The sequence below is a fragment of the Lissotriton helveticus genome, chromosome 2_1 (assembly GCF_964261635.1).
Source record: "Lissotriton helveticus chromosome 2_1, aLisHel1.1, whole genome shotgun sequence".
In the NCBI taxonomy this organism is placed as follows: Eukaryota; Metazoa; Chordata; class Amphibia; order Caudata; family Salamandridae; genus Lissotriton; species Lissotriton helveticus.
The window spans coordinates 405,852,851-405,874,963 of NC_136059.1; the positions used below are offsets into that span (position 1 = coordinate 405,852,851).

The 22,113-nt window shown below is 42.6% G+C and overlaps 1 protein-coding gene across 2 annotated transcripts in view; it reads left to right on the plus strand.

The window, feature by feature from the left end:
- Positions 1–22,113, plus strand: part of FGF10 (fibroblast growth factor 10) — a 295,881-nt gene that overhangs the window by 245,098 nt on the left and 28,670 nt on the right. The window contains exons 2-3 of one of the 2 annotated variants that reach the window (XM_078675044.1): positions 1,967–2,070; positions 20,125–20,226. In XM_078675044.1, coding sequence (XP_078531170.1) covers positions 1,967–2,070; positions 20,125–20,211 — 191 coding nt within the window. In that variant the 3' untranslated portion in view covers positions 20,212–20,226. Of the gene's footprint in view, positions 1–1,966; positions 2,071–20,124; positions 20,227–22,113 lie in introns of those variants that run through there. The other variant, XM_078675043.1, reaches the window with a different exon arrangement.

A 22,113-nucleotide genomic window follows, 5' to 3' on the forward strand; every position in this document is an offset into this window, starting at 1 on the left:
TTCAGTGTACCCTTTGTGTTTAGAGCCCGATTGATAGCAGGACGCTTTGGATGTACATTCCATCTTTATCAGATCACATCTGCCAATTTTGTTGTAAATTCCAATTGAAGTGTTTTGCTGTTCTGGCAGCTGCTATTTCATAGCATACCAGACTATGTCCATTTGTAACTGTTCTGTACAAAGTTATCCGCTTTTAACTTTTATTTTGTTTTTTGCCTTCTTTCATTTTTCCCTTCTTTCTTTCTTTCATTTTTCACTTTTCTTTTTCTTTCTTTCTTTCTTTCTTTCTTTCTTTCTTTCTTTCTTTCTTTCTTTCTTTCTTTCTTTCTTTCTTTCTTTCTTCTTCTTTCTTTCTTTCTTTCTTTCTTTCTTTCTTTTCTTCTTTTTCTTTCTTTCTTAATTTTTTCTATATCTCTCTTTCTTTCTTTCTTTCTTGCTCCCTTCCCTTCTCAAAGGCAAGAGACTTGAAGCCAATGGCTGATTGATTGACCTTTTTAGGTCTGTGTTTGCCAATATTATTTTAATTTCACTCAAATTATATGTATTACATGGCTACTTATAGGAGTTTCAGACAGACTTCATCCATTAGTCTGTGGTTGGTGTCATTCCCATTTTTCTGAAAGCTACTCCAGCATGCATTAGGGGCAATGTATAAACCAAATTCAGCCATTGGCTGAGTTAACTACGTGTTACAGCACACTGCCCTTTCACAAGTAACACAGCCATACACAAAATAGCCTCCTTCAGTGCTAGGGAGTAATGGTAAGGTGGGGATTTTTGGAGACTCCAAAAACTTTTTTGCCTGTAGCAAATTATTTTTTTTAGATTAACAAGGGCATGGCATATTCACCAAACAATACATTTTTGCAGTATCTATGACAAAGCATAAGAATTGCCAGAAGGCTGGCGGCCAACATCACACCTTTTGGCTTTGCCCATGTTTGTTTGTTATTATGCTTGCTTGCAAAGTTCTACATATGTAACTTACCTCTCTCAATGCATTCAAAGCATTCTAATGCAACATTTGTGCAGTATGAAACTGCAACATTAACTACATGAATAACTGACCAGTCAGGCTCTTGCTCTGCATTTACAAATAACTATACATAAATGTAATAAAAAATACATGTATGAAGACATGATTCTTCACTTATTCAACTTTGAGAGACCTCTCCCTCTCAAAAGGACAGAACGAAGAGTTGACTATTAATCTGCATGTATTCTTAGATATGTCGCTTCAGTAGCTTTGAAGAGTAGAAAGGGCACAGGGAAAAAATGTGTAATGGACTAAAAATGTTCATTGTTTTACTATGATTGCTAAATGACGTTCAAGGATTTTAATTTCTTTCATTTTGAAAATATATTTCTCATCTTAATGAAGTCAATGACTGGGTTTTTGTCCAACTGCTGCTTTGAAGAAGCTGAATAGTTAAGCCCACATTATGAGAATCTCTGGAACCCCACTTTGGATTGCAAGAATTTGAGTACTACTGCACCGCCAGGGGTTTTATGCTGACACATTTTGTCAGATAAATCCTGGTTGAATATGTCGTCCGAAGAGCTCAGTATGTGGAATTACAATTGGAAATCTGTGAGCAAACACCGCTTTCATAAGTAGTTCTCAACATGAAACAGAGTGGTAATATCACACCCCAGAATTACTGGACCCTGTATTTTCTGTACTTCTCATTGCATAATTCTAGCCATTGCTTTCTTGAATTATTGATAATTAGGCCCTTCCTGAGATAACATAGTTTCTGCTCATCCTGGTTCTGTTAGTGTGCACATACTACTCGGCTGCCTGTACCCTACCCAGTCCTGGTGTGCTTTCTTGTGCTTTGAATAAAAAGGGTGGCTCTTAGAAACAGTGCAGTCCTCTTTAAAATATATTGCCAAAGAATTATCCTGTTGTGCTTGCATTTGACAGAAATAAACAATTAATTAGGTATCTTTCTTTACGTTTCAGGTGTATTGGAGATAACATCCGTGGATGTTGGAATAGTTGCAGTGAGGGGCATAGAAAGCAAATATTTTTTAGCTATGAATGAGAAGGGAAAAGTCTACGGCTCGGTAAGTATTCAAATTGTTGTTCAGAAAGTTTTGTAATCCATTTTGTACTTTCCATACTTTCCTTCTGACTCATGATTGGCTTTTGAGCTGCTTGTAAGAACCGATTGGCTCAATAGCTAATCCACAGATTAAGAGAATTGCCCAGTATACTTACCATCAAGAAGTGTTGGACACAGTCAATCAACCTTGTGAAAAACAGTCCAAACTAGCTCTGGACAGGCAAAAAATTAAACTTTTTTCCATCTATTGGGATTTTTCAACTGTAGCAAAGCATAGTTAATTGCCGTTCAGCTAATCTGATTACATAGTGTGCCTGATGCTAAATCTGCTTGACGAGCCCAGTCAATTGCATAAGCTAAAGTTTAAAAGGGCATTTTATGTGGTTCCTAACTGCAACTCCACAGAGGGATTAGACTGCGAAGTTCAAAATATTTGGCAACTCTTGATCTAGGGATGCAGTAATTAATGCTCAAATTAGCTTTTCAAAACATAGCTCAGCCCTTAATAATGAAGCCAAACTGCTATGCAGTGGGAGCTCTGAGCAATGGAAGGTTTAAGAACTGAAAATTACCAATGGCCACATATAACATTTGAAGTTAGGGTAACATACAAAACTCCAATGTTTAAATAGAAAAACACACTTCACATGTTGGTACCTTTTATTCACTAATTAAAATAAAATCCAGAGACAGAGCAATGCAGTTGATTTCAGGATGGCATCTACGTATTCAGGGGACAATCCTTCACTATTGTTAGTTGAAGGAGGGCTATTTGTGAATCTGAACTAATTATGAATGAACAATTTTTACATTTTATTTTTAATTAGTCCAATAAGAAGTACCACAATCATGAAAATTCGGATTTTTAGATTACATTTAAAGAGGATTTCACTGTTTTGAACAGAGAACAATTTTATGAGTAATAGGAGGTCCATCCCTGGAATGGTTTAATTTTGCATTGCAGCACTGTGTTCGCACATTGTCTGTGATGCGGCCATGCCAGTACTTTGTGCTACGCTGGATGCACCTATCCAGTTTAGTAACAATTTATGAATATTATTGTGAAGTTCTTAACCAGAGATATGGAGTTACCATGCCTTTGTAATTTCCTGTAGGCTGCATTATAATGGCTCCAGAAACTGTGGCAGTGTTTTGAGCATGCTGAAATGAATGCAACTCATAACTAGGTGATCGGTGCATTGTCTATTTTTTCATAATTAAACTTAAGAGTGGTACTTACCGAGCTAAAACATTTATTTTTGTCTGCCTGTCAGTTGTTTTGAAGGAGGTAATTCAAGCACTGACACTTTCTACAAGGAGGATGTGTATCTAGAAGTTGAAGATATGTTCTGTGGCCAGAGTTTGAACACTCTTTTTACATTCTTTGGGACATATGCTGGATTGACTTAGTGTGTCCGCCGATTCTAGTGCTTTAAGATCACATTCATCAGTTAATGTCTGTCTCCTATCGCTAACACCTTTGCTGTGGGAGTAGTTGATTTCACACCACATTGATAGGCTGATGACCACTGTAAGTAGTAAATCATGTAAAAAGTAATGCTTTTATGTTGACATGTCGACTACAGACCTATAGTTTGACATAAATATTGTGCTGTAAAAATAATTTACAAAAAAGTCATCCCATTGGGTCTGGATGTTCTATATTTAATTTCATTAGGAATATTTTTGCAAACAATATTTCAGACACAATATTTATGTCAGACGATTTTTCACAGCAGCGTTAGTACTGTATCAAACATAAGGAAACATATTAATCCCAAAACGTTAAAATTTGTAAATAAAAGTAACCAAATGTTGTATCGAACTACAGTTCAGTTACAATGTACCTCTGGAATTTCTACTCGCCCCCTTCTCTCTATATCAGCCCACTTGACACCATCATCTACTCTATTTGTTTTCAGGCTAATTTCTATGTAATTTGTTTGTCATTTCAACACTTTTGCAGTTCTCTTAATGCACGATTGTATGGATGCTTCACTTGTGTGTAGAAACAAATGGGTAACTAGATGCCTCCAAGATTGAGGTCCTTTTCTTCATTGCTTTACCTAATGTTCCGTACCCTCCTCTATTTCTTAATCCCTATCTCTTCTTCCTTTGACTTCCTCTTTCCACTATCTGCTCTTTATCTCTTCACCAAATTTCGCACAAAAAACGTACCCTTGTCTAATCAACACATTTATAGATTGTTTCTGTGATCCTCTTTAAGTTATTGAACTTCTTATTTAAAATGTCTTTCTCCTTGAAATAATGTTCATTCCCTCCATGTAAGTCTGTAAGAAATGCTATTGCTCATTGCAGTCTAATTCACAGATGAACTAGTGAAGCTGTGAATACCCAGAGGCCTGAACGTTGATAAGGTAGAGCACCTTCTGAAGAAAGCATTTACATATTCTGAATACATTAGCCCCTATCACCCCATTACTGATTTCATCATCCATGTCAAAGTTATTGAATTATGAAAGTTCATCTTTAAACTTAAATTCTTTCCTTTGCACTCCAATCTACAATTAAATGGGTAGAGTTGAGAAAGGTCTGAAAGTAGGAGAGGTAAAGTGTAAAAGGCAAATATAGACTCCCTAAGACTTTAATCCCTTTCATCCTAATTTCATGCCATAATATTTGATGGCTCTCAACTGAAAAAACATGTTGGTTTTAATAATCATACTGATAGATCCCAAAAAGTGTTGTGTGTGGGGAGGATACACAAACCATCGTGCTTCAAATCTTTCATAATCGTCTTCTCATTCTTGGCAAAATTATCCTTCCTTTTTCATTTGTTGGAGTTTGAGGGTGTTGACAACGAGACTCTCACATAGTCACTGACGGAGAAGTACTTAAATGGTTCTTGTTTTCCTTGTAAAATTACTCTTTACAAATGAAGCTTGGAAACACTCTTTAGTTCTATACCCACACCCTTTGGGGTTCCGCACAGGTCATTCCTTACTACTTCTCTTTTTAAACTCCACATGGAAATACTTACTGAATACTTCATGATTCTCACATTTTCATCCACTGGTATGCTGATGATCACAGGTATGCCCGTAGTTGCCATCAGTGTCCGCTTCAGATATGCTATTTTCATTGCTATTCATTGACCAAATACTTCTCTGGACATCACAACACTATTACACATCTGCAGTGGAATATATTATCTTTCTGTCTCTCTCTTCGAGCATTCCTTATCAGTCCGGGGTGTCAGCCTTCTATATTCTTAGCATCTCTCTCACCATTTTAAAGAATGCTAAATCCCTCTGCATTGTGGAAAAACGACATATTGCCATAGATATCACAATCTGGCTAACAAAGCACAATTTCTAATTACTAAAGAGCGTGAAGCATAATTTCTGAAACGGACTTCAAGGCTGTGGTGACGGTCTAGTGCTCCTGGCCGGAACCGGAAGGGGCGGGACCGGAAGCGGAAGGCGGCCATCTTGTAGAGGCGCCCGCCGCGGGTTAGAGCGGTTGTCCCGGCGCTCCGGTTGAATAAAAGTTAATTACTCTACACCTGCCTCCTGTCATAAATAACGGTGCATCTTAACAATGGCAACGAGGCATGGGATTTAACACAGAAATCCCCACGCGAGAAGCGGAAAAACAAAAACGGAGACAGGGGAATGGCTAATCAAGCTGCCAGAGGACGAAGGGCAGGCCCCGAGCAGAGACCAAGAGCATTTTCACCGCGAGGGTGTGTGGACACAGCCCATGAGTCAGCGGACTCGCCACCCAGCCTCACGGTGTCACGGTGAGAGAGTCACACAAAAAAACAAAAAACTATATATTCGGCAGCGCCGTGCTCCGCAGCGGGAGCACAGGAGGGGAGAAGCGACTCACCCAGACAGGAACAAGAGGCCCCCATCACACGGTTAGGTGAACCCCGCACAGCACACTGGCAGCACTGCAAGGAAGGGAGAAGGTTCGAAAACTGTTGGCGCGGCTGTCCGAGACAGCCCACAAGAGCTCCAGACCACTGACGGCGCTGTAGGAGGTGGCGCAGCCGGCAGCGAGCACAGCGAGGAAGACGCGGACGAGAGACAAGCGCCAGGAAGCCCACCAGGCCGGGCCGCCGCAACACAAGCGGGCCCCGGAGGAAACGGCAAGATGGCGACACAGTCCACCTCCCTCACCCAGTTAATGCCTTTTCTCCCGAAAAGGGGGGAACCCACAATGCCGTGGGAAGACTGGAAGCGGTATTTTCTAAATTATTTGGAGGCGTTAGAAGAGGAGAATGGCGCGGCGTACTCGAGCCAGAGAAGGAGGAGGATCTTGTTACACAATCTAGGCCAGGAGGGGCTCAGAGTGTACGACACCATGGTCAAAGGCGAAAGGGGTGCGACTGACACGGACGTGTTCAATCATGCCATCGAGGACATTGACGTGCACTACAGACCCGTGGTGTGCGTAGCCATCGACAGGCATACCTTCTTCGGGAGAAAACAGGAGGCAGGAGAGACCATCGATGAGTACGTCGCGGCACTGCAGAAATTGGCCCTAACATGCAGGTTCGGTACGCTACATGATGAGCTGATAAGGGACCAGATCATAATGCACACGTCCAGCACGCATGTACAAGAAAAGCTGTGGCTGAATGGAGAGGCTCCCCTGAAAGAGGTTTGGGCCTTGGTGAAGAAGGCGGAAATGTCCAAAAGGTGCACCCAGGCGGCACGGAAGGATACTGGAGGGACACCGACGGTCTGCAGGGTGATGATGCACGGCAAGAGTGAGAGGACCAAACATAGAGAACCAACAAAAGGCCAGAACAATAGACAGAACACGCAATCAGGCAGCGCAGCCCATAAGACGGGAAGAGGAGGACGACCCAGCTGTTACAGGTGTGGAAGCACGTCCCACATGGGAAACGATAAAGTGTGCCCGGCGTTCAGGGCGAAATGCGCATACTGCCACGTCTTTGGTCACTATGAAAAGGTATGCCGCCGGAAGTTGAAAGGAGCCATGGTCAGATACGTAGACCAAGAGAACCGAGAAGAAGAAAACCAGACAGAGGACGAGGAATTGGAGGAAGTCCTCTACATTGATGCCCAGGTTTTGGACATGGGGTGCGCAGAATCGGACAAACCTAGGTTGAATATGCAAATAGGTGGAGTGCCCATTGAGATAATTGCAGACTCAGGAGCCCCCATTACCATCATACAAAGGCAGGTGTGGGAAGAGAAGTTTGCGACGAAAGTAAAAGAGGAGCTGCGCCCCATGGATCTAAGACCCGTCATGTACACGGGGCAGAAAATACCCATGCTAGGATACTGCCCGTTGCTCTTAGAGTTCAGAGGGCGCAAAGCAAATTGCAAGTTGTACATTGCGGAGAAAGGACCATCAGTGCTCAGTTGGAAGGACCAAGGAGCGTTAGGAATACAGCTGAACCCAGGCGGCGTGGAAAAGGTGATGCTTATGAACATGGAACATGGAAAATGGAAACGACGAAGAGGCATGGCACAGAGTATACCCCAAGGTGTTCAATGGGCAGATAGGCGAATTGGTCAAGTACAAACACCTTATCAGGTTGAAGGAAGGAGCCAAACCAGTCATCCACAAAGTAAGCAACATTCCTTTCCGATGTAGAGAGGCTGTGCAGGCAGAACTCGACAGACTGGAGAAGAGTGGGGTGATACGGGCCATTGAGAGTGCAGAGTGGCTCTCGCCTTTGGTAGTAGCTCAAAAGCCAAATGGGAAGGTGAGGCTGTGTGTCGACCTCAGGGAACTAAACAAAAACATCCTGATCGATAAGTTTCCCCTTCCTCGCATTAACGAAATGTTGGCCAAGACAACGGGCATACAATGGTTCTCAACAGTGGACCTGTCATCTGCCTACCACCAGATAAAACTTCATCCGTCATGTGATCACCTCACGTCATTTATCACGCCCTTCGGATGCTACAAATTTGTCAGGATGCCATTTGGGCTGGCATCAGCAGCCACCGTCTTCCAGAAACTGATGCATAGACTCTTTCGGAAGGTGGAAGGTGTTCAATTCTTCCAAGATGACATTCTGGTCATGGGAGCATCCAAGCAAGAACACAATGAGAAGCTACACACGGTGTTACGCACGTTGCAGGAAAATGGTCTGACAGCGGAGTGGTCCAAGTGTAAATTCGGAGTACCGTCTGTAACCTACCTCGGCCATGAAGTAAGCGGAAGGGGCATTGAACCAAAAAGAGCCAACATGCAAGCAATATTAGATGCACCAGCTCCAGGGAAGAAGGAAGACGTCAGGTCATTCCTGGGAATGGCCGAGTATTATAGCAAATTTATTCTCCATTTTGCCACCAAGACACACTGTCTGCGACAGCTATTGAAGGAAAGAAATGGTTTCAAATGGAACAAGGAGGAGCAGGAGGAATTTGACACGTTGAAACAAGAGATGGGCAACACGATACCCCTGAAGGGGTTTGACCCGGAAGCCGAATCCATCCTTACCACCGATGCGAGTGATTGGAGAGATATCTACGGTCAGCTTCGCCTCAAGGTTCCTGGCACCCAATGAGGAAAAGTTCGGTGTCATAGAAAAGGAGATGCTAGCGGTGGTATGGGCGATGGAACGGTTTAGGCAGTACCTGTGGGGCGCCAAGTTTCTAGTCAAAACCGATCACAAACCCCTAGTAAAGGTTTTAACGTCCAACGGTCATGCCCATGCGACACCCAGGATTGCAAAGATGACACTTCGATTGCTGGATTTCGTGTATGAAGTGGAGCATATACCGGGGCCACAGAACAAGGTGGCCGACTTCCTAAGCCGAGCTGCGGCTAAGGAGGAAGCAGACAGACAGGAGGAATCGAAGTGGGGTAGTTACGTGGTGGCCGCTATACAAGACATGGAGAAAGTGATCGATGCGCAGGAATGGGAAGAAGCCTACAAAGCGGACGATGACCTGGAGGCGATAAGAGGATACGTTGTCCATGGGTGGCCCGAAAAGAGGCACCTTAAAGAAACACTAAGGAGGTACTGGGAAGTTAGGGATGAACTATCATTGGGAGACAATCCCCTATTTCTTCTGAGAGGCGACAAAGTAATTCCTCCACGAGGCGTTGTAGATCATTTGATGGCCCTGTTACATGAAGGGCACCAGGGGATCACAAAAACCAAGGCTTTGGCTCGACAATCATATTGGTGGCCAGCTATTGACGCACAAGTTGAACGATATGTCAGACAATGTGAGTCGTGTTCCAAAGCAGACAAATCCCAGTTCATGATGAGACCACCATTAGGAAAGTTTCCAGTGCCTGAAGGGCCATGGGAGATGGTGTCTGTTGACATCATGGGACCCGTTCTGAACATGGAAGGGATACAAAAATATGCCATAGTTTTGATCGGCAAGTACTCCAAGTGGCCCAAGGTGGAAGTAAGGGAAGCAGTAGACACGGAGGCTGTGATTGCCTTTCTGAGAGACATATTCATCAAGGAAGGCATTCCTAAAACCATCATATGTGACAATGGACCGCAGTTCACGTCTGTGAAATGGGAAGCTTTTGTGGCCAGGAATGGGATGGAGGTCAAGCATACACCCATATATCACCCCGCAGGCAATGGACAAGTGGAACGTTTTAACAGGGTGATAATGGGTACCATACAAGCAGCCATGAATGATGGACTGGACTGGGAAAGGGAGTTACCCAAGATGTTGTGGGAATACCGAATCACACCAGGCAGCACGGGGTACAGCCCTTTCAAGGTACTTAGAGGGAGAGAACCATTTACAAAAGACAATATGGCGTGGAGGAAGATGGTGGTGCAAAGTAAATGGTCGCCAGCCGTAGTCAGGAGAAATCTGGAGAAGGCACAGGAAGCGTACACTGAACAATTCAATAAGAGACGAAACGTGCAAGGAGTGTCTCTAGAGAAGGGTGATTGGGTTAGAGTGAAGTTGGCGACCCTGAAGAGAAAGGGAGAAAGTAAGTTCACACCACCCCTACGAGTTCTGGAACCATATGCCAGGTCAGCACTCCTCAGCGACGGCAAGGTGTGGTCGCAGGACAGAATGGCGAAATGCAGCAAAATCTTGGAATGGGGAGAGGAGACTGAGGAAGGGGAAGAGAATGTGGAGAGAGGCATGGAAGAAGGTTGTGGAAGAAACACGGAGCAAGTAGAAGAAGGCAAGCAGCAAGTAGAAGAGAGAGACATCGGAGAGGACAGGGAAGTCCGAGAAACAGGTGAAGGAAAAGGCGGGAGCAAGAGTAGATCAGGAAAGGAAAGGACGGGAAGTACACAGGAAGGAACAAGGACACGGGGCCAGCTGTCAGAGGAACAGAGAAGTGAAGGAGGAGAAGGAGCAGTGAGAACGAGAGCAGGAAGCGTAGTAAGGATTCCGGAGCGGTTTAAAGACTTTGAAATGGACAACAAGTAAGACTGTTTATTCACATTTGCCTTGTGCACAAAGGGGGGAGATATGTGGTGACGGTCTAGTGCTCCTGGCCGGAACCGGAAGGGGCGGGACCGGAAGCGGAAGGCGGCCATCTTGTAGAGGCGCCCGCCGCGGGTTAGAGCGGTTGTCCCGGCGCTCCGGTTGAATAAAAGTTAATTACTCTACACCTGCCTCCTGTCATAAATAACGGTGCATCTTAACAAAGGCAACAGTCCAGTCCTGTGCCCTATCGATGTGTGACTTTAGGAACAACCTCCTCACTGCCATACCAAAAATCCTTTAACCTCTTTATATGACTCAAAAAGCACTTGGTCTCCAGAACAAGTGCATTTAATCACATCAGCCCAGTCATGATATTCCTGATTCGACTACCCATGGAAGCTAGATGCTTGTTCAAAATTGTCTGTTTGGTTGAAAACGTTCTTGGCTGTAATCTCTCCCTGGCATTCCGCTGGGACATGAACCATTTTGGGGAGGTAGCATTCTCTTTCAGCTATAAATTTATGTGGCTAGCCTTCAAAAGTCTTCATTCCCTGTTTTTAAAATAAATCTGAAGAAACGTTTTATTATTATGCATCTTCTCGGTGAAGACTATTTTAAAAATAAATATTTATTTATTTCCATTTTCAAGTTGTTATCTAGGTGAAGACTTAAACTGACTCCTCCTAAACCTCTACTTTGCAAATAATGTTCTGTCATGGGCCATTGGTCAATGCATTAAAGTGTGCAAACCTTGAACGTATTTTGCTAGCATTCCTCGATTTAAACTATTTCCTCTATCTAATGACTATTTACACCCTTCTCGATGTCTCCCATTCTTTAAATATTTGTAGGTATTTCTTTCATAAAGTTATTGTTAATTTATTATGCTATATTTTTTTGTTTCTGACACTTATTTGCTCATAGATCACGCTTTAAAGGAATTACAAATTAATACATTATATAACTAAACTAAAATAGATAGTTAATTACAACCAACACAATAAACTGTTAGTGAAAGAGTCTAAGATTGCCACATCCAAACTCCTACAGCCAGGTGAGATTGTTTAGATTTTGAAAGAATGACTACATTGTCATATACAAAACGTAAAAATACTACAGCTGTGAATGTGTGCTTTATGCTCAAGTCATCATGTTTTCAAATGGTGGTTTTATGAGCACTGCTTGAGATGTAAACCTTTGTGGTCTTATAAGCACCACATGTTTGATAATGGCAGTGCGACTGTAAAAACATTTTGACACACTGACTAGAGCCTCTTTTGATTGTTATATATTTATATAGTTTAAATCTTTACAAACTGATGTAATCTTTGCATTTTCTGCTTATGTACCCTAAATTGCAGTTCATATATAATTCAATATATTCAATTATGTTGGGTGCATATTTCCCATTTATAAATGCACGTTTCATTTAGTATAGTTTTCACATGTATACTATGTAACATTTGGTTTATTAAATCAATTATAGTTATTATAGTACATGGACTGATTTCAATAACAGAGTTAGGGAAATTTGTAAGGCTGTTTGCACCTCCATTCAACATCTTGGCCTGTAAGCCAGGCTAATATGCTTGCAGATCTATGTGTCCATCTTTTCAGTTGTGTTGACTCCACTATATCCTATTGGTATGCATTTAATGAATTACCATTACATGTCCTTCAAATAGAAGAGCACATACAGCCTGACATTCTAATTGGTAGACAAGGATGATTTACTTTTTATATACAGATGTCATAGGAACTCAAAAAACCTTTCTAAAACATCCCATTAGTTTTAATGCTTTGAATATAAATAATGACATTGGCGAGGAGAGAAAGCAAGCTTGCATTGCGTCTATCCCCAATAGTAGGGCGTTTCCCTTCCCTAAACATCTAAAGGTGGCCAGGGCTCGAGAGAAGTTGAGACGGTCTACGACAGGTCCTCCCTCCCTTTCTTTTCTGTTTTGTTCTGAGTTGGGTACTGAACTTTTAGGATGGGGGTCTTCAGGTGGCCGATAAGCCGTAGAAGCACATGACAGCGCTTGAAGAGGGAGTGCTGGACTTTCAGCGGCAGTAATACAAGATGTCAGGACTACTGGCCTTCCAGCGGGAGGGGGAGTAGCAAGACCTCAGGGAAGCGCACCACCCACGTTATGTTTATGACACGGCCGGCCCTGGTTGGGTTGTAGGCGGCTTGCTGTGTATAAGTTTGCTTGCTCATAACGTGATCAGGATTTGTGTATTCCTCAACACTGCTTAGTGGGGCTGCTCACGGACGGTTTTGTCATTTTTAAGTGTCAATTTTGTATAGCCACCTGTTGTACCATCAATAAACATGTGTAATACTAAAGGTGGCCATTATCCTACATCTCTCACTCATAGGAGGATACGTCTACAGACCCACTACCTCCTTACCAAGAGCCAGAAGAGGTAAAGGAAAATGATGAGTCTGCCGGGGTAGGGTTAATCCCTGCTATGAAGATCCATTGTAACCCCTATCCTACAAAGACTCCTCCACGAGATGAAACTTATCATCCAGTTAGCTTGATGGTATCACATCAACATAACATTCCACTACAAATTGAAGGGAAAGAGAAGGATTTAATAATGGAGACTTTCGAAACGACCAATCAATACTTGCCGGCATTGAAAGCAGCGCACCGATAATTTTAAAGGCGCTGGTGGGATATGAATGGTCACACTATGATTAAAGAGGAAGTGTAAGCCTGCCCAAAATGACCCCATTTTGATCAGAAACCATGTTCCTTAGATTAATTGGTGGTGCACACAGCAATGAAACAAGCTTGCATGCAGGGGATAGGTGATAACTCTCCCTCAAATAAAACCAGTAATAAACTGGCTGTTTCTGGCAGGTAGGGGAATTGGAGCAGTCACAACACCAAGTCATATTGACAGTTCTTTAGCACTGTTGGCAAGCTATGATCGGCACAACAAGAGAAGATAGAAAAACTATGCAACATCCATCAGATGTCCACCATAAATGAGCTCATACATTTGTCCAAGGGGGCAAGATAAACTCTAATGCCAGCGTTCAATTTGCATTGAATGGTGCCAATACAGACTCATGACAAATCAACTACAGTGTTTTAATTGGGCTCCACATGTTGTTCAACATTTTAAGTTTTTCTTAGAGTACAGCTACATCTTAGTGGTCTCTCATTCGAGCATCTGTTCGGGCTACAGATGGACCAATGTTAGAAAAATTAAAAAAGGGAACATCTACTCTACAGGCTATGGGATCTCAAAACAGACTATAGCTGTCCATAGAGGATGTCAGCCAGCCCATGACAGGCTTGTGGTACACAGCAGTTTTTTCCTGCATAGACCAAGAATTATTATAAATAAGGCCAGATCATCTATGGCTCAGTTCACAGAAATGGTCGATCCGAGTCCATAGGTGCCCAATATAGGGGTACCTTTGCAACTAAGCAGTAACTCTCATTGTTCGCCCCCCACCCTAACAGGGGTATGAGTGGCATTTTAATTTTCTCAATTAAATGATATAACCTCAGACAAATGGATATTTTTTGCCATAGTCCAAGGTGATTTTCTTGAATCTGGCATGGCAACATCAATAAACTGCATCTGCAGCTGCTGTTGGAAGAGTATGAATTCTTACTTGCCAAATGGGCCATAGAAATAGAACCCATGCAGCAGCAAGGACAAGTAGTATACTGATTCAATTTCTTCATTTCAAGAAAGGTGGAACTGTCCAGCCCATCCTGATTAACGGCCACTGAGAGGCAACAATGATAACATCTACCTTGTCGTTTTTAAAATCCTGCCCTTCTGGGTCACTTCAACCCCACAAGTGTCTAGTTTTAACGGTCTGTATGATACACAGCACAGATACACCACATCAGTGTGTTAGAGGTGCTCGAAGTCCACCTAGCAATGAAAGCTTTTTGAGCCAAGCTGCACAACCAGGGGATCCTTGTATGAACAGACAACAGGACCACAGTGTTCACATTAAAAGGCATTGAAGCAAGCACTCCCCACAGCTGTTCAGCATGATCAATGCGCTTTGACAGTAGTTGATACAGACTTGCTGGCAGACAATCAGCCAGGAGTAGAAAGATGCTTAGCCGATATCCTTAGCAGACTCCAGCAAGGGGCACACAAATGGGAGATCAACTCTCACATTCTACATCCATGTTGTAACCACTGGGGGACTCTACTGTTTCCAACTCAAGTGACGATCAAATGTCAAAATTTTCCCTGCAGATATTCACAACCCCGCCTCTGGTGAAGGATCTATGGAGAAATTGTCCAGGATATGTGCATACAATTCTCCCCTGCTTCCTTTGATCCTGAATGTTGTGTGGAAAATGCAACAATTGTCATTTGCATTCCTTCTCTTTGCACCAAAGTGTGCCTGTCAACAGCAGTACTGCCTGCTCTTGAAAATGTCTGTACATCCACATCAAATACTTCCCTTAAATTCATATTAGCCCCATCAACATCATGGAGAACTGCTCAATCCCAATCCAAAAATACGTAATCTGTTTATTTAGCATCTGAGATTTTTAAATGTGTCTATTTGCAACTCCTGGAGTAGTGTATGCAAATTCTGAAAGAAGCTAGAACGCCTACCACTAGTGTATGTTATGTGGCTAAGTTGAGATGTTTTGCAAGTTATAGCAGAGTTATGCATTTATTATGATCCCTTCTGCTCTCGCAAAAAGGCTGATTCGAATATACATCTATAAATATCCTTCTGGTTGTAACTGCAGCATGTCCTTTCATCAAAACATAGAACACCCTTCTTTGATTCCTGTTCATGTCACAGAAGTCTTTATGCAATTGTTAAAGGTGGTCATTCTTCCTTGGACAGCTCCAGCCCAGCACGGGATTTTAGTATAGTAATTACTAGAATAATGGAGTGCTATTTGAGCTGCTCCAATTTTGCCTTCTTTATTTCATGAATTGGAAAACCGCATTCTTGGTTGAGATCACTTCCCTATGCAAAGTTAGTGAACTTCAGGCTCTGTAACGTAAGGAGTCAGGCGTGCATATTCAGGAGGACAGGGCAGTGTAGCACCTAACCTCGTTTTCTACCAAAAGTGGTTTCTTCATTCCATGTCAATCAGTCTTTTGATTTGCCATTCTGTTTTCTTATGCCTCAATCTCTCCCTTGAAGGTCACGACACAATGTAAATGGAAGGAGGGATATTCCATTTTATATAGACCACACTTGTGCAGTCAAGAAAACAAACAGCAGGTATTGCAATATGGATTGTCAAATGCAATTGTAGTATGTTATGCAAAAGCTACATAAACACTTTAAGGTGCAACTAAGACATGCTCCATTTGAAAAAAGAGAGCAACATTGGCCTTCTTAGGCTAGATGCCATTAGCAGACGTATGAAAGGTTGCTACTTGGTCTTTACCCCCATTCCTTTACTAAACGTTACCGTGTAGATATACTGGCAAGGCATGAAGTGAATGGAGTCAGATCATTCATAAAGCATTGTTTCAGCCATCTCGGATTCATTTCTTCAGGCCACTGCTTTAGAGGTGGAACGTGCCAGTCTATACTGCATATGTGAAATACAGCAGTACAAGATGAAAAAAGAAAGCATTACATGTAGCAATCAGTTTGCAACTTGCAGTGCTGTAAATTCACGTGCTGTCTCACCTCCTTGGATGTGTCACCGGACAAAGGAGATAATGGCCTACTATTACTGTGTGTTGAAAAAAACTTTTTTCTACAGAATAAGACCCAGTGGTCCCCCGTCAGTAGTGCTCGAAGGTGCTCTCTCCCAAGCGGGGGAGCTATGTATTAGTTCTCTTGGATTCCTCACTGCCTGGCCAGACAGTGATTACCTCCGAGCACACTACAGAACTTAAAATCTGCGCAACTTTATCGTTTTGAATAAGCTGTGCGAGTTCCATCCACTGATTGAGTATTCACCACATTCTGACCAAGGAGCTCAGCACGCCGCCAAAAAATTCACAATGAATTTCGATTCGGTTTCAGGCATGACCGACCAAAAGGCGAGTACGTTCGCCTTCACCATTGAAGATGCTGATAAAATATATGGCATGATTCATGAAGACATCATCTCCACTGCAACCACTCGCAGTGTCGAGAGTAACATCAGACAATTACTCTACTTGCTCAAAAAAGAATCCAATCAGAAATTACACGCCAGTACACTGGTGCGGTACCATCGTGCCCAACGGATCCCGCGGGGCCTGAGGGTCCCTTTGAAACCTTTACTTTGTAAAAACAACGTGAAATTTGTGGAGCGATGGTATTCCATCCTCAATAAATGTTCTCTCGACCTGATCCTCCTGATCGTGGAAGAGTTATCAAAAACACTGCAAGAATTGTCCCAGGAGATAAAGACCATTAGGAATGAGCTGGACAACGCCATGTCCGAAGAAGACCTTAATAAAATGTTGGAGGATGTCAAGACTCAACTTGAAAAACACACACGTGAAACACAGGAAAGAAAGTTTCGGAAGTTTAAACGAGACACCATAGACTATAAGCTCGGCGAGGTGTACACCTGGGCAGAGGTGTATGCCCGCCGACGCCCTAACAAACCATATACTCCTTTCTCAGGGAATGAAACATCATCCTCTGAGGAAGACAACAGACAGCGGTCCACTCGTACTACACCCAATGCAGAGTCGCAGACACCAAGCACTTCCACTGAACCTGCGGTTCATTTTTTAGAACAAGGCCAGGATCATCCACCAGATCCCGGAAGGGAAAAATTCGTCGAGGAAAGAGAAAAAACAACACCGACCGCCATCAGGGGCAAGAGAAGCAACAAACAATGATGAGTTCTGACGAGAACTTAGTTATAAATATTTCTTCCACACAATTAACCACGGAAGAGATCAACACCCTCCAAAAGGGGCAATCATTTGTGCCCACCACTCGAACTAATACTCTAGAGTTAGAAGTCAGTGCTTTCAAACTGGTACGGAACATCCGACTACGACATTTTTTTCAGAACATTAGCCCGATGCCACCACAAGAAGAAGACATGCTTCGAGGACTTCGCCCACACAGCACTTTTATGGCACCACAAAGTCATAAGATCATCGACTCTTTCGAGAACTTGATCAAACAAGAGATTGCTAGTTTACCATTCCAACAATCTTTGAAACATGGTAATTTGTCTAAGACTGAAAGAAACATTCTGAAAAAACTGGCTGATAATCCTAACATCATCTGTCAGAACGCTGACAAGGACGGTGCCCTGGTGATTATGGACACCATTTTCTATGAAAACCAAATGGAAGCTCACATTTTGGATACTAACATATACAATGTTTTGCCGGGGGACCCCACCCGGGAGTTCTCGACGAATTTAACACACATCATCAATAGAGCTTTTGACAATGGCACTATCAACGACAAAACAAGAAGATATCTGGTACCTATTAACCCCAAACCACCTGTGTTGTACTTGTTACCCAAGATGCACAAGCACCCCACAAAACCGCCATTTCGACCTATTGTTTCCACCAAAGGCAGCATCCATGAGAACACTGGAAAATTCCTAGACAGGTATTTTCAACCTTTCGTTCTCAAAACAAGGTCATATGTACGAGACACTACGGACTTTCTCTTGAAGCTGGAATCTTGCATGGAAGAATTAAAAAACACTAAACTCATCATGTGTACAGTTGACGTCTGTTCACTCTACACCTCCATCCCCCATGATTGGGGCATAGAAGCTATAGAACACGCTCTAGCTGCATCTGATCTCGATCCGTATCTGAAAGTGTTCCTGATCGAATTAACTATGTTCACACTTTACCACAGCTACTTCTTGGCACAGGACAAATGGATACATCAACTAAATGGTACGGCCATGGGAAATTGCGCAGCTCCTTGCTATGCGAATATCTTCATGAAATAATTTGAGGAGACACACATTCTGAATCAAGCTAGTTGGTTAGAGCATGGAAGATTATACTTGAGATATATTGATGATATCTTTCTGCTGTGGGGAGGCTCCACAGACACACTGGCTGACTTTTTGATGACCTGGAATAACATCAACAATCGTTTCCAATTCACATGGGAATACAATGAGACATGTGTTCATTATCTGGATGTGGAGATACACAGAGAGATGGGAGACTGGTCCACCACCATCTTCCGTAAGCCTACTGATAGGAACTCTACGTTGCACTACAAAAGTTTTCACCATCTAGGTTTGAGAAACAATTTACCCTATGCTCAATTACTCCGGGTTAAACGAATTGTTTCTAATGAACAAGAGAGCCAAAAAGAGATCAAGATCTTGTTAGAGAGATTAAAGGCACGGGGATACCCCCCACCGATCCTGGATTTGGCTGTGGATAGAAGTGAGAAATTAACAAGGAGACAACTTCTCCAGTTGAAACCTAAAAAAAACACAGACCGCATGGTGGTGGTCTCGAAATATTCTGTGATTTCCAACCACTTCCAACGCATCATTCGTAAACATTGGCCCATCTTGTCCATGGAACCAGACTTTCAGGGCCCCCTATGTTTGCTTTCACCAGAGGTAGAAACCTAAAAGAAATTTTGACAAAACCCAATGCTACAGACACTCAGATGACTTACAAAGGCTTAAAACACTGTTACAACTGTAGTAATTGTAACAACTGCATTCCAGGTAATATGATCAACCATCCCATGAAAGGTTATCCAATTAAACTACGAGTCAATGCTACTTGCAACAGTAGTAATGTCATCTATATATTGAAATGCCCCTGTGGCAAATGTTACATAGGTCACACTGAAAGAAAGATCCGTGTCAGGATCCTTGAACACAAGAGTAACATTAGAACCCAGAACTTGAAATCCACAGTGGCTACACATTTTCATGAGAATCGACACAGTGTGGCTCAGCTGAAATTCCAAGTGTTGGAACAACTCAAGGTGACTATGAATAACAAGAACACGTTACTAAAAAGAGAAAATTTCTGGATCCGATTTATGTCCACCATGGTGCCCCATGGGTTAAATGACCGCATGGAATTTCAATGTTACTTGTGACCTTCTTACTGTTATACATGTTCTCATTTTTTGCCTTTACAGATGAGTTTTGTTGTTTGTATATATATTTGTTCAATTTTTTTCTATGCTTTTCATTTGACACTTGTGAGACTTGCACGTTACATCATGGCCCCCACAATAGCGTTCCCTATCCCAGTCCTTTTACTATGTTTATTCCTCTTTGCTTGTTTACTCTGCTGCTTAACCGCGAGTTCGGTTTACTGTCTGCCACACGGAACTCCGCGGAGTTCTAGCGTAGTTACGCTATTGTAAGTACCCTCCTGGGACCCTGATTATTTTTATATTATTGTTATATGCTACCTAGCAAGCCGACAGCCGTTTCATGTTTTGTACATGTTGTCTGTTGTATCTATGCGCTTAACGCATGTGTACCCTGCTTTTTGCTTTATACAGTTATAGACCTGGGGTTAACAAGGGAAACTTAGAGGTTAATTTTTGCCCGGTATTTCCTACCGGAGCGTTAGTTCATACACGTTTGGGTTTCTCATTATAGTTTTGGTCGCTCACTGCCTGATTTTGCTTAGTATTGCTTTTCTCCCACATAGTTTATTTGTTGTATTTAATCTTGCTTTGAATTTGTCAGTTTGAGAATATATAGCTGATTCCATATATTTCTGTTTTTTGCTTGTAGAGTAATCCCCTGAGGAAGGGCGTGGCCCGAAATGCATCGGGATTTGCTATCATGTGTAACAATGCTTCGCTGATTAAGATATCTTGAATACCAACTATCCAGTGATTTATGTTAAACCAAGAACATATTGAGAGTTTAATAAACTGTGAATGTTGGACTAACACCACCGTGTGTTGAAAAAAACTTTTTTCTACAGAATAAGACCCAGTGGTCCCCCCTCAGTAGTGCTCGAAGGTGCTCTCTCCCAAGCGGGGGAGCTATGTATTAGTTCTAATATTACCTTTCCAAGTCACAGACTTCTTTGCATCACTAATTATTCATTAATCTTTTTGGGAAAACAAACTGAGGGGAAGTCTGCTATAAATATAAACACGTAGTTGTGTGAGTATCTACGTTTCCTATTTAGTAATAAACACCAAACACATTTATAAGCAAACTTGAGAAGCATTGGTTTTAACAGAAGTATTTTCAACCAATTCTTGGACAGTCAATAAATAAGCTACTAAGAGATGATTAGGGGGTCAGTGAGTTACAAACATCTTATAAGAGTCAAAAGAGTAGTGAGATGCATAACGAAGATTGATTTGAGCTTTGCCGTTTTCCAGAACACTGGTCAGAGTTTAACTTAGAGACTGAGCCAGAGTATCGAACTGAAACCTGCTTTACACCTTGCACATGTTTTTCTCTGAAAACCACATTTTCATTTTTTACATGTTCTCCATGAAGGCCGAACATGTTTGTAAATTGCTAGCTCAATAGAAGTTATTGAGTTCATTCTCTATATTAGAGTTTTACATCTCTGAGCCTGAAGGAGTTCAAAATGAGTATCAGAAATTACCTGGGCATATTTTCATATAAACGGATAATGAAACAGATGTGGGCCATAGTTTCACCATATAGTTAATGCATGGAGCATATCATTATTATTTCAGGTGAATTGTATACTCAAGGCCGGACTGGCAATAGCGGGCATCTAGCTTTTTCCCGGGAGGCTGGAAGGGTGGGGGCGATTTTGCAGTGGTGGTAGCCATTCTGTTACCGCTGCTATATCTGCCCCCAGTAACAAAAGCAGCAGGGAGGCTGGTCCGTCACAATTTCCAGGGCTGGTTTGGGTTCCCAGTCCGGCCCTGCGTATTCTGCAGGTGTATGCAAACAAGGATCGGATCTAAAACATGTAATTAACATGGAATTATTTTTAACTAAGTGGAACAGTCAGATCCAGTTATGGTTGTCTTCACGTTAGTAGTTTAACCTCTTGATAATTAATACTTAGGGCATTCTTTTGGCTTTCACAGAGACGGAGACAGCTGCAAACTAGCATCGCTCCCGTTCATCCAAACCAGCTGACTCTCCTCCCTTACTTGGGGGGAATGCTGATTCCTAGCTGTGGAACCTCTGAATCTCTCACTCTGCACCAGAAAACACACAACTTTAGTGCCCCTATTTATGGTGGTGTTGCACCTCATTTTTAGGTCGAGCCTAGTGCAGTGCCCATGCGCTGGTCTATGGGAGGCTTCATGTGAGCACTTGAAACTTTTTCGTGTGGGTCTGACTCCTCCCACATATAGTATTGGCCTTTGCGTGTGTCTTTCAATAATGAAAGCACGCAAATGGCCAAAGGCGGGTGCTTGTCCCACCTCCTTTTCAATGTTCACTCCCATGGCTTTTTGCTGTTGGGAGTGAGCAGGGGTGCTCAGGCTGGCAGCTGCATTCCTTGTGGTCACGTGGGACTTCCTCGCCACCAAGAGTGTCAACATGCCTGTGCTCTGGTACCAAAATTAGACCCCCTGAAACTTCTCCTTTTCTGCAGTCTGCTGCATTTTTCAATTTTTCTCTGGATATTTGTAAAATGAAGACCCGCTCCGGCCCTTACCCCGCTAGCATGATTCAATTTATCTCTATTTTTCATTCACAGTTTTCTGTTACTCGCAGCTTGATGAGGCTGCAGAGGTGTGAACCTGAGCCCAGTGCCAGGCAGCTGGTGCTCCC